The sequence below is a fragment of the Castor canadensis genome, chromosome 7 (genome assembly GCF_047511655.1).
Source record: "Castor canadensis chromosome 7, mCasCan1.hap1v2, whole genome shotgun sequence".
NCBI classification, from domain to species: Eukaryota; Metazoa; Chordata; class Mammalia; order Rodentia; family Castoridae; genus Castor; species Castor canadensis.
In genome coordinates this window covers 19,545,298-19,559,464 of record NC_133392.1, presented here as the reverse complement: position 1 = coordinate 19,559,464, position 14,167 = coordinate 19,545,298, and the positions used below count along the sequence as shown (strand labels likewise).

At 33.1% G+C, this 14,167-nt stretch overlaps 1 protein-coding gene across 5 annotated transcripts in view; it reads left to right on the top strand.

The window, feature by feature from the left end:
- The window catches only part of Shoc2 (SHOC2 leucine rich repeat scaffold protein), a 101,564-nt gene that overhangs the window by 67,957 nt on the left and 19,440 nt on the right, over window positions 1-14,167 (top strand). For all 5 annotated transcript variants that reach the window (XM_020171557.2, XM_020171556.2, XM_074078319.1 and 2 more), the window contains 3 exons: window positions 5,507-5,637; window positions 10,262-10,450; window positions 13,385-13,507. In XM_020171557.2, coding sequence (XP_020027146.1) covers window positions 5,507-5,637; window positions 10,262-10,450; window positions 13,385-13,507 — 443 coding nt within the window. The remainder of the gene's footprint in view (window positions 1-5,506; window positions 5,638-10,261; window positions 10,451-13,384; window positions 13,508-14,167) is intronic.

Sequence of the window (14,167 nt, the reverse complement as noted above, 5' to 3'; positions counted from 1 at the left end):
AAGAAAAGGTAAAAAAATAATTTTATGGGCCTTTCACAAAAACTTACTTGTATTTTGTTCCTGATGGAGAAGAGGGCAGGTAGCTAAATGGTTTAGCTTTTGTAGTTACTAAGAAAGTAGGGATGAATGCCTTTTATGTGTTTAGCACTAATGAAAGTGCTTTGGAGAGAGAAATACACAGATCTGTGAAACAGTTAACAACTTAGGATCAAATATTTTTAAATCCCATTTTGTGGTGAAAATATTATGCTGCCACAAGTTCAGACTATAAGGAGATCAGTAAGGTCTTGATTAGAGTGGCCAAGGAAATCTTCATGTTGAATTTGGTATAGAAGAAAATACGCATTCGATGAGCTGGACAGCCATCCAATATGGAGATAATTATGAGCAAAGCATTCTTGCATGTCAGTGAGGAAACAAGCTAACTAGAGCAAAGTCAATAAAGGTATGAAAAAAAATGTTTGATAGACTCAAACTCAGCTGGCTTCCTATCTCTGCCATTAGCTGGTAACAAATCACTTCATATACCTATGCTAAATTTCACACTTACTGCCCTTAGATAGCTCTAGTTCTTGCTTCTTGGTTATTTTTCTTATTTTTATTTATTTATTTATTTATTTTACCAATTATCACAGGATGGCATTCTAAAACTTCAAGCTACCAAGCTCTGTTTTTGTACAATTTAGCTCACTTTCTAGAGAAGATAAGTCATACACAATACAATGTCCAAACATCTTACCACTACATTCTTTATTTTCCTTCTTTACTCCTCTTTCGTTCATTTTCCCCTATTCTTCAAGGCAGAGCGATATCTCCTGAAAATTACTCTTCCATCTGCTTTTTAAAGTCAACTTTGCTCTTTTCTGCTGAAGTTGTCTCTCCCTTCAATAAACATTCAGAGCCTTTTGTTTATACCTCTTTAGGACACTGTCATAATCTAAGTATAATAGTGGGTTTTTTTTATTAGTTACTTTAGTATTTATTCATATAGAAATAAGCAAGGACATACTCCATACTCTTCCTCCCAAGAAAGAGAAAAGTGTAGTCATTCTCAGGAGAAATCTAGAGAGCAGCTACACAGCCCAGGCCAACAGAAGACAGGCCAGGGGAAGAGAGTGGGGTCAGTGTCACAACACATGCACGTATGGAAATATTTGTACAACTTATATGTTATTAACTGTAATAATAATGAAGCTTAAAACCCCAGGAGGATTAAAAACTCTTCAGTTAATCAGCAGGTGCTATGTTTTCCTTACATGGGAAGATTGAACCAGAGTTGCTTCTGTAAGAGGAGGAGGAACTACCTAACTGACCATCCCATTCAGGGGGACCCACTTGACAGCCCACCCCAGAGCTGGGCCTTATGAGCTGCAGGCCCGGTCTCCACCTCTGAGTAGAGCTTAGCTCTTTTTGTTCAGTCATGGGCTACTTTTCCACAGATGGCTCCCCACTGGTGCTGGCTGCTTTCCCCAGGCCTCTCCCTCTGGTAGCTACAAGAACACTCACTGCCAGGAGTGTCAGGATTGGACCATTCCAGAATGACATTGTGAGGAGAAAAGCACACAGATCCTAAAGGCACAGCCCTGAGTTTCTCTGGTCCTTGTGGGATTTTCCAGGGTGGTGTCCTTAATAGTGGTTTTTTGAAAATAGGTTTCTTGATAGAACAGACAGTGTCTTATATTGACACTATGCATTTATTTATACAGCAATTAAACACCAAAGTGTAAATCAGTAGGGTAATGCTATATTCTCGGGGACAGTAAAAGTAGCAAGGAGTGCTTACATTTGGCACATTAGGAAAATAGGTTCTTTAATTTTTCTCAGCTGAATAAAAATAGGGAAAAGTAGATTGCCCAAGGATTGAGATTTAAAATCTAGTCTTTAAGACCAGCTATTGTAATGATTTTGTTTTGAGGTAATGAGGGAGGGACAGGAGAAGGGATAGATGAACTGTATTTTGAGAACTCTGTTTTTGATGACTGCCTAGGAAAGAATGAAACTTGTGTTAGAAAGTGTTTCCAACTAACGAGATAAATACTTCCTTTTCTTTCTGTAATACAGTTTTACAAAATACAGTCTACCACTTAATTTCTCTGAATTTTTGCATTATTATAATAAACTTCCACTAATCAAATGTATTGTGTGCCTGGGTTTGTGCTAGGGTTCTGACAAAGTCACTTGTGTCTAAAAAAAGGATATAAAAGTGGAGATAACCATTTATAATTAGGGTCCTAGAAGTATTGGCACATTGTTATGGATGCATCCAGTGCAGACTGTCAAAGTAAATAGAGCTGTGTCACAGAGTATAGTTAAGTGAGTTAGGAATCTGGAAATTGAGAATTGTTTTCTTGTGGTGCTGGGACTCGAACCTAGAGCCTTGCACATGTTAGACAAGTGCTCTGCACTGAGCTTCATCTTTAGCTCTTTCTTTGAGAATTTTAGAATAAAACTTTTGGATGTATTCTACTGTGTTCTTCAATATGAAAGTGGTGCATACTGTTTTCATATATATCCCCTTTGCCATTTTTGCATTGTTAGGATATTACATTTCCAGCTGAAAACCAGATTAACTTTGAAGGCAGAATGAAAGAAAATAGCCAGTGTGACTTAATTTCAAATGTTTTCTCATGATTATTGCATCCTTGTAAACTAATTGAAGCATAAGATATAATGACTCTCTGTAGACTTAAAAATATGGGTGCAGAATTAATTTCAATTAGGAGTCCTGTACTGTAGGGTCACGCTATAATGAAGCTTATTTTGATACATTGACAGACTGCATCACAAATGTTTTAAGACTGGCCTGTTGTAGGATTAAAGGGTAGAATAAAGTAGTCTTTATGGGAGAAGAGGGCATTTTAGGCATGAATCATAAAGATCAGCCATTTATTAATCAGATCGTTGATATTAAAATATCACAAAGTAGACATCACTTTGAAATAATTGAATCACTGCACTGGGGTATTTCAATAATTGTCTGACTTTGAGATTTAGCTTCTTCAGGTCCAGGTTTGTTTATTATCATAGGAGATTTAGTTTGTAAATGCTGCCTTTTGATTCCCATATTAAATGATGCTCTAAAAGGAAAACAACCACAGCGGCATTTTTGAGCTTTCAGTGTTATGGATTTTACATATACATCTTCTGAATATTTCCAATCTTTTAAATGGCATTTTAGATCACAAAAATTTTATGTATCTTTCTATATATATGGATTATATATGTCAATATAGTCTTAAATGATGTTAAACAGATGTGTAGATATTTAATGCATATTGGTTACATAAATATAAAATTTCTCTAATTTAAAATATTCATCTCAAAAAAAGAATGGGTGGCAAAAAGTTTATTTAAAAAAATCAGAATGACTTTAGAATTATAGATTTGTTCTTTAACAAAATTTCTCAAATTCCAAAATACTGGAAAATTAGGAGAAATATAAACAAGTTTAATTTTTTCTTCCACAATTCCTCTATTGCAGAGATTACTGTGATAGTTTTGGTGCATTTTCTTCCTACTTTTTGTGTGTTTTTAGATTGTCGAGGTCATAACAAATCTCAGTCTTGTTCCCTTGTTTTTTTTCAGTTACCATAACAAATTCTTTCACATAAAATTTTTGTGATATTTTAACAGGTACAGAATATAAGCATACCACAGAATAAAAATTTGATTTGGAACATCTGTTGTATGTCAGTCATGGTACCTAAGTATCTTAATTACATTCTAACCTTTAGCACAGTCTTGTCAGATACATGACAATATTGCCACTTTATGGCTCAGAAAACAAACTTATAGTTAAGTAACTTGCCCACTGTCACATAAATAATATAAAGTACTTTGGTTTTTCTATTATATTGTGATGCTTCCAGTTAAAATAACTTTTCTGTTGTCGAACTTTTACATTTTCCCCACTTTTTAAATTAATGTATTTAGTAATGTATTTAGTTATAAAACAGGTCATTTTACTTTCTGTCAACTCATCTTTTAAGTATCATTTGTATGGTATCCGGAACAATGCTAAATATTATTCTTAACCTTATTTCCAATCTCCACATTTTTTGGTGCTTTGGGACAGTCACATCATCCTTGGTTTGTTTTCCCTTTCAAAATGAATACATCCTACTAGAAAGTATTTAGAAAATATAGGAGTGACGCTTCTTTAGTTAATTTAGAAAGAGTTCAAGACAAAATCAATCCATCTTTGGTAAGTTGTAGTTTTTATTGTTGCATTTGTATTTTATGCCTGTTAGATTCTTAATTAGAACTAGCAAAATTTTGGTGGTCCAGTTTCCCAGCACTAATGTAGGAAATTGATGTGAATGAGCTTAACACACCTGTGGAATAGTTCTAGTAGGAAGATTCGAAATGCTTGCCAAGTGTTTCTGCATTATAGTTGATTAAACTTGAAATGTAGAGTTGAGGGTATGTTTTATTGTCAGTGACTAATTCTTACTTTGAAAACACACAAGATAATAATTAGCTCCAATTAATCACTTTCTTATAACTGCAATCATTGCCTTCTTTAGCAAGAAGGAAAGAAGCAGATGATTGATACATAGGTAAGGATTTGAGGCATAATGTCTGCTCTCTTACGATGTTAAGGCTTAATTTATGCTGTAGACTAAGTGTGTTTTCTATAACAAGTATTATAGTACTGCATCTAAGAAAGTAAGTTGATCATATAACAGCTTTGACAAATGGTGAAAGCAAAAAGATATGGGCAGATTGGAAGGTTGCTGAAAGTGTAAAGGCATCAAAATATTTATCTCCTAAAACTTGTGACATACAGATTTCCATTTCTATAATTTCTAACACTGGGTAAAACTTTAATTTAGAAGTAAAGGCAACATTTGGCATTTTAACCTGACCCATTCAAGAATGTATAATTTGCACTTAGAAATTAAACAGCCATAGCAAAGAAATACATTGAACTAAAATTCTTATTACTGTGACCTTTTTATGTCAAAATGAACTTATTTTCTTCATGATATTTGGTAAATTAAATTTGATTAGAATATTTTAAAATAACATCATCATATTCAGGTAGGTTATCTGTAGCTAGTCATGTAGTTTTGACAATAAAACTAGAAAATGCCTGCAACATAAATTCCTTTGCTTTTTATGTATTCAATAGTGACTACTGTATTCAAGTTGGATATGCTTAAATATGATTGATTTCATAGATATATTTGTATGTAATGCTTAGAGCAGTTGAGATTTTAGAGTATTTTGGATTTTCAGGTTAGACATGCTCAACTTGTATAGCTACTTGTTATAAATTGCACCTAAACATTAATTTGTTAAATAATATTTCATTTTAAAAATTGACTAATAGCTGTGTATTTCATTATTTCTCTAGTACAAGTTTTTATGGTTCTAGAAGTTAAGAGTCTTGCTGAAATAGTACTACAAAATAATTTGTAAATACCCCAGTGGATAGCTTGTCAAAGTAAGAGCCTCACAGATTTTCTGAAAAAAATAAATTCCTTTTTTCTTGTATTTGCAGGAAATCTGTCAAGTTTAAATCGACTTGGTCTGAGATACAATAGACTGTCAGCAATACCCAGATCACTAGCAAAATGCAGTGCACTTGAAGAATTAAATTTAGAGAACAATAACATTTCTACTTTACCAGAGGTAAGAACTGGATTAGAGAAAATGAGACTTGATTGAAATTAGTCTACAAGATAATGCAGGGAAACTAATCAGTCTTAAAGCTGGGTCAGTATTTTGGCGACTAAGATTGTTTAAATAGTGAGTATACTATGGATGTATAGCCACCACTAAGATAGAAATTCTGAAGAAAGAAGAATGAGTGTAAAAACTTCTTAAAAAAAAAAAAAACAAAAAACTGTGGAGAGGAGTAAAACCAGAAGGAACTTCTGTGTGCTATATATCCCCCAGTTGACCGTGCAAATCTTTCTCATTATTTTGGGAACTGGCAGTATATACTACTAAGAAAAAGCTGTGTGGCTGGTTTTAAAACTCAGTTGTCCTATCCAATTCAGTTATAACAAGGTACTGTAGAAAGATGATAAATGGAAAGAACAGTCTCTATAGAATGCATTATTATTAGTTTAAGATTGGCTGCAGCTCTCATGTGACCCAGATTATTAACCTACTGATGCAGCAATATTAAATATATATTTTATTATATAGCAAGCACCAAAATCTTTTATTTTCAATGCATTGTTTTTGACTTGAGTTATATTAATGGTTCTATTAGGAAAATATTTGCACTTATTTTACTTACAGATTAAGAAATAATGCTCCTTTTAATTTCTTAATTGAAGACAATTTCACTCTTCATTAAAATAATGTGCTACTATTTTCATACTCAACACATCTTGATGTTTATTCAAACATAGTATCTTATAGTATTCTAAAAAAATGAAACAGTTGAACTGTGGACTTACAAATTGATAGAGCTTTACAAAGTCTTTTTCTAACAAGTTAAAAATGGTTTTTACAAGACAGACAAGCCAAATGTTCTCACTTACATATGAAAATTTTACTATGTTGATCTCAAAAAAGAGTAGAATCATTACTACTAGAGGCTAGAAAGAGTGTGGGGCAGATAAAGGGATGTTGGGTAACAGATCCCAGAATACCAATAGAGAAGATGAGTAAGTTTTAGTACTCGCTACACAATAAGGCAACTGTAATTGCCATATATAAAAAAGTGTATGTACTATATATTTTATGAGGAAGTAATAGGAGTTCACAGACTACAAACACTAAGAAATAGAAATGATAAATGTAAAATGAGATGAAAATGGTAATTAAACTGATTTGGTCATTACATACCATGTATGTGTGTTGAATCATCACTTTGTATTCCATAAATATGCACAGTTATGTGTCAAATAAAGAGGAAATATGTTTATGAAAAAGAATGTTTATAAGCTGGATGTGGTGGTGTACATCTGTAAATCCCACCTGTTCATTACTCAGAAGATAGAGACAGGTAGGGTTGGAGTTGGAGGCATTCCTGAGTAAAGTTATTGAGAACTTGTCTCAAAAACAAAATAGGAAAAATAAAAGAACTGGGAGCGTGGCTCAAGTGGTATTGCTTGGCTTGCAATTGGGAGGCCCTAGTTTCAATCCTCAGCATCACTGAAATGGAAGATATGTCTTACTTAAAATGGTCCTGTTAGGTTTTGACTATTACTAGTTTTGCAGAGTGTGTGCATGTATGTATATAAACATATGCATATATTCATATTTTTCACATTTAAGCTTGAAGAAAACCATTTGGGTAAATGTACCTGTAGATTTCTGTCAAGTACTTTATAATTTAATTCGCTGGATTTGTTTCTTAGAGGGACAAATAATATAAAGTATTAATTTGGCCTTTATTATTTTGGGTGTTTTCATTTTCAGGGAACATCTTCTTCTTTTGCCTTTTCCTCCTGAGTTCTGGGGTTACAGGTATACACAACATGCCTAGCCCTAGGTTAACTTTTTGCATGCGGTATTTTATAACTGAAATAAATTCAAATTTTTTTAAACAGCAGTTTTAGGTTTACCAAAATTCAGTGGATGATCTAAGTTTCCTATATATCCCTGCATATATGTAGCTTTTCTCCCATACCAAGGAGACATATTTGTTATGGTTATAATTGATGACCATATGTGGACACATTTTGATCACTCAAAGTATGCTGTTTACACTCTTGGTGTTGTATATTCTGTGGTTTAAACAAAATTATAGTGACGTATATCCACCATTACAGTATTATACAAAAGAAATCCATTATCCTAAAAGTCTCTGTGTTTAACCTGTTCATCCTTTCCTTCCCTCAATCTCTGGCAAGTGCTAATCGTTTTACTTTTGTTTTTAAATGGGTGGAGGGACGTCCCCACAAAATGTATTATATGCCTCGAGCATGGGAGTATTAGACTTATTTTTACTTTTGAGAAGAGGATGATAAAGAAGACAGTTCTTTAATCTGAATGTGAAAGGTTGTGTGGATGAATACCTGTGTACTTAAACTGGCTCATTTCCAAATAGAGATGCTTTGAGGAAAACCTTTTATTGGCCTTGTCCAAATAATGGGAAAGCATTAAATCTTATATAAAATTGTTTGTGCTTTGAAAGTGACATATTCTTAATGCAAAGGTATAATTTTCTGCATATATAATAAGCACAGTAAGGAAAATAAAATCCATTATACAGTACTTTGGAGACATTCAAGTGAGATTAGGTAAGAAAAATTATGAAAGTGATTTTCAGTGGCAGCTGATTATATTACTGAAGTCAGCTGGTAAAATGACAAAATTTTTTCAGTTTTAGACTGTCAGAAAATGGACTAGTTTTAATGTAGATAAGTACACATAAGGAAGAAAAACTTTAAGCACATATGTCAAGGCATGAAGGTAGGAACTCTGCATGTATTTTCATTGAATCTTCAGTATAACCCTGTGAGTTACTGGGATATTCTTGTTCAATGGAGAGGGAAGTAAGACTTGAGAGATGTAATGTTTTTGGCAAAATTTGTTACCTGAAATATTTTTCCAAAAATACATACTGAGTATCTAGTTAACTCACCAGAACTGACCAAATTATTAAGTAGAAGACCTAAGATAGGAACCCATGTTTCTGATTCTAAAGGAACTGATAAGCTACCTGCACATTTCACATTGTGATATAAAAAATAAAGGATTGAAGAGCTATGTTCCTGTTTCACCTTCTGTATATTCAGATGTTTTCATTTTGTGATAGAAGATTGTCAATTTAATAAAGTCAGTTACAAAATAAGAATGTTTTTGCCATGCAACTCAATAAAATAGATTGAAGACATTTTCCTAAGTTGACTGCCATGCAAGGTTTTCTCAAGCAACACTCTTAACCTGCACTCTTCCCTTTTTTTGTGTAAGGGTAGCCTAAAGAGCATGTTTCAGTGTACTATCTAACTGTGCCTTCATTTGTATAGTTACTTCATCCCTTCATTGCCAGTTATACTGACACCTCAGATGCTAAGCTAACTCTTCAGTTTACTCATGATGGACAGCTAAAGTTTGAGGCTTCTCCCTGCATTTGTCCTCCCCCCGCCCCCACATTGTGCTTGTTTCTTTTTCCTTCTGTGTTAATCTAGAATGTTTGTTTTTCCTACTCTTAAAGTACAAATGTTTTTCATCCTTCAAAAACAATGAGATTTTGAAGGATGTTCCTAGTTCCTCCTTCCTATGTTTCTAGTTATTCTAGTATTTCTTTCCTTTGAGGGATTTCTAATTTAAGCACTGAGTATACACCAGGTTTTGTACAATTATTTCTGTATTTTATTTTAGTCTTCACTAAACCTATAAATTAAGGAACTATTATTTTTTTAAAAGAATAAAGGTTCAGAAAAGCAGCTTGCCCACAGTCACAAGCTACTAAATAATAGAGCCAGAATTCAAAACTATTTTAGTGGCTTGTACAAGAGTTTCTCAAGCATTTTTAATGAGCATAAAATCACTGGGGAGTCTTTTGTAATGAACATTACAATTCCATGGGAGTGGACCCAGCCTGCATTTCTAGCAGGCATCCCAGGGGATGCTAATTTTACCTTCCTTGACCTAGAGCTTATTCTATATAACTTATTACTGATGATAACACAACTATGTATTCTAATTATTTCCTGTCTGTGTGCTTTATTTCCCTAAATAGAGTTTAGTGATAATGTCAGAGATTGTTTTGTATCTATACACTAAGCACTTTGGTTACATACATAATAGGAAGCTAAAGTGGGGAAGATAGGATTATAAATTCAGTAAATACTTGTTTAATAAATACTTGTAGTTCCTCAAATTTTACCATATAGGAAAATAGCATATTGTCCTTTATCAGGAAGTATAATCATTTTTTGAATCTGATATTGCTTAAAAAAAAAAAAAAAAAAAAAAAACCACAACTGGCTGACACTGCAGTTTCTTCTCTGTAGAGGTCTCAAACTGGCCATCCATGAGATACTTCTCACCTGAAAGCATGTTTTCTTTTATTCCATGGTGTTTAAAATAAAATGAAGCCAAAGAAAAAAAGAGAATTTTCTGTTGCTTGTGAAAGCTTACTCCACAATTTCTACCAGCAAGGCAACAACTTGTTAGTACTGAGTAGTTATTGTCCCTGTAGATAAGGTATTGCAGAACTAGCCCAACAGGTTCCTGTTGTTTGTTGCCTCCAAGGCCTTTTGAGGAATTTGTATTTGGAACTGCTGTTACATTTGAAATAATATTTTTTTCACTTTTAAATCTTATACTTAATTTTGTTCTTTTACAGAGTCTGTTATCAAGTCTTGTAAAACTGAATAGCTTGACGTTAGCTAGAAATTGCTTCCAGTTGTATCCAGTGGGAGGTCCATCTCAGTTTTCCACCATTTACTCCCTCAACATGGAACACAATCGAATCAATAAAATTCCATTTGGAATTTTCTCCCGAGCAAAAGTACTAAGTAAGCTGAATATGAAGGTAAGCATCTGTTGTGTTAGGAGAGGAGAATTACTCTAATTCCAGTATTTATATTTTCTCTGTTGGTGTAGAAAATAGGTACTTACTCCTTATTGATGGAGTCTAAATTGATAACAGAATACTCAGGAGTCTTCATTCCCACTTCTTGCATAGAGAGCAGAAAATGTGCCCCTTCCCCAAATTTCTCCCCAGTTAATCCTATTACACTAAAATATATCTTTGCTAAAACTTAAAAATTGTTTTATCAGATAACAAGTGTCTTAGAACTCTGTCTGCATACCCATAGGGATTTGTCCCTAAGAAATAATCATAAATGGCTGCAGAAGTGTAGTTGCAAGGATATTTATTATAGAACTGTTTCATTTCATGGGTACCAACTATTAAATGCTAATAAGGATTTAATTCTTCTAAGTAATGTATCTCAGTGGAATATTTTAGAGCCACCAAAACTGATACTCTAGGCTAGAAAAATATTAAATAAATATCAGTTGCAATATTCTGAGTTTATTAAGTAGAAGAACATGTAAAAATCTCTTCCCAGTTTCTAAGACAATTTTTAATATAGTTAATTATATATTAAATACTTAAACTTCAGTACCACAAAAAAAAAAAGTGATAAATACCTGTATATTCAAATACATATAGCCAATGTTTTCCAAAATACAATGTTTTTCTTTAGGTATCAGTTATTTATGGGTGAACTTCAGTTTCTTTTTGCTTATCTATATACTCTATATTAAATGGGCCTCACATTTATAATAAAGCTGATTGTGAAAAGAGAAAAGAAATAAAAAGTTATTTAGTCCAGTGATTTAGTTTGTAATGAATAAGCTTTAGGCCTAGAGAAGAGAACTGAGTTCATCACATAGCTATTTCATGGCTAAGGAAGGAATCCAGAAAATTTAGGTTTTCTTATTTAAAGGGGTAGAGGAGTACTGGGAGTTGAACTCAGGGCCTCAGCTTATTAGGCATTCTGTACCATTTGAGCCCTGTCCCCAGCTGTTCTTGCTTTAGTTATTTTTGGGGGTAGGGTCTTGTGTTTTTGCCCAGGCTGGCCTGGGCCACGATCCTATTTATACTTCTCATGTAGCTAGGATGACAGGAACCTGCTAACATTCCAAGCTTTTGGTTGACATGGGGTCTTGCTAATGTTTTGTCTGGGCTGGCTTCAAACTATGATCCACCTTAGTCACCTTAGTCACCTTAGTCAGCCTAGGTTTCTTGATTCCAAACAGTGTATTTCTGTCATGTACTACATCTTTTTGTCTTTGATGTACCATTCAATTTAATCGCGGTCCTTTATAATCTAAATACATAATTTCTTAGTTGTAACTACACTTGGTCATAAATGTAGTATGTATCTTTTATAATTCTTTGAATGTTTGTAAGTGAACTAGTAAGTTTAAGATAATATAATCTTAAGCATAAAATTCGTTAACCAGTCTAGTTATATGATTAATTTTGCAGTTATAGTTATTAATGCAGTAATAAGAGCATTAATTCTGTGTTTATTTTTTAATAGGTATAGAACACAATGGTCCAGGCGGTCTTTAGTTTCTGTATTTGATTATACATTTTTATGGATCTGGTCATTACAGTGTTAAGTTTAGAAAGGCTTACTGTTTTCAGTAAAATAAAAATAAAACTTTACATAGAGCTTAGCATTACTTTTTCCTCAAACATAATAAATGTTTAACAATAACTTTTTCTTGAAGGAGTCAAAATGAAGCTTCACAGTTTCCTCCACTACAAGCACCAGTAGTAAATTTTTGTAAGCTAGTACTGTAACTATTATTAGTTGGGGTGTAGGTAAGTAATATTTAAATATTATAGCAATAGATAATAAAAGATTTTTCAAGTGGATATTCGCTAATTGGGAATTTTATGAATGTTTTTTGTAAAATAAAATGAAAACTCCATGTAAATATAGAAAAATGCAGATTAACAAGAGAATGTTGGAGATGTGACTCATCTGATAGAACACTTGTCTAGCAAGCATGAGAGCCCTAAATTCAAACCCACTACCACCAAAAATAATAATAATAATAATCCTGTCAAGAAATTAACATGTTGGATATACCATTGATACCCACCTGGGACAGGTATGCAGTCATCCACTCCCATTTCCAATATCCCTAACATACAGTGTGGTGATGGAGATGTTTCTCAGTGCCCCCTTAATTGTTTAAGCATAATAGTGGGGAAACTGGAATTGGGGGAAACTTCCAAAGCTTCCCACTCTGGTCAACTCCAGTTCCTTTCTGTAGATATGCATTTGGAAAGTGAACATGTGGAAACAATAAAAAGGTAGAGGACCAGTTAAAATTTCTAAACAAAATTAGGATCATACATTTTATCCTCTGTTTTTATTAGTTAATGATGAATATATCTTATAATCTCATAGATTTTTAAAGTGAAATTGTAGATTCTTAGTGTTTCAGTGATTTAATTTGCTGTCCTAAGACTGTGTTTTCTCTTCTACTTTACTATTCAGCATCTCTAGAATTCCTGTGCTCATCTGGGTTTCTTTTTAGGCTATGATGTGTGTCTTCTTCCATTGTGCTCATATCCTAATTTGAACATTAACATTTTATTCGGTGATTTCTGTACATTATTGTAAAATGTGCAAAATATTTACCACTAGAATCTTTGAAATCACATATGGTTTCTCTGTATAGTGTATTTTTTTTTCTATTTCTATTAAAATATTCACATTAGAAATAACCTTCCAATTTAGTGTCAAAACAAAGATCTGATTACTAAAAATTTTGAAAGGTCAGTATTTTTGTTCCTAAGTTTGTTTTTTCTCTCCTCTTTTCTTTCTATAGTTATCGACAAAGGGAATGTTTTCTATTTAAGAATTTTCTTTCCAAAAAGAATATGGAACTTTGTTTTTGTGGTTCTACCTAGAATGATTTGTTTTGTCTTTGCTAGGACAATCAGTTGACATCTCTTCCTTTGGATTTTGGAACTTGGACCAGTATGGTTGAATTGAATTTAGCCACAAATCAGCTTACAAAGATCCCTGAGGATGTTTCTGGTCTAGTCTCTCTAGAGGTGAGTGAGTACAGATGAGCATTTAGAACTCTTCATGACTTTCCACAGTTATTTTCACTTATAAAGTTTCAAGATAACATAGCATTTTCTAATTGGGTGAAGATCATAATTTAAAATGATCATAAATAGAGCTCTTTTAGGCATACAACCTTACTGGGATGTGAGGTTTTAATTAGTCTAGGTTCGATATAGTAAGCCTGCCTTACTTGCAGATTGGTTACATGTAGTTTTGACCAAACACAGTCAAGAATAAACATAAGAATACATAAATCAAATTTCAGAAACAACTTGTAAATTTCTTTGTACACATTACCTGCCTGGATCAGTTGCAGAGAAACTCTCAGTCCCATGTTATCATTGGTCGTATTGAAATCATTTTGTCATCTGTTGCGTGTTCCCCTGCACTTAATTTTGTGAAAATACGCTTCTTAACAAACAAATGGTATCAAAAAGCGAGATAAAAGTTATGGTAATGCTTCTAGCCAGAAAAGGCATATAATGTGCTTAATTTAAGTGATAACATGAAAATTTAGATTTAGTGAAGTTGGGCGGCTTTTAGTGATTTAGTTTACTGTACTAAGAATATTTTTGTCTCCTCCTTTATTCACCATCTCTAGAAATCTTGAGCTCATCTGGGTTTCCTTTTAGGCTATGACATGG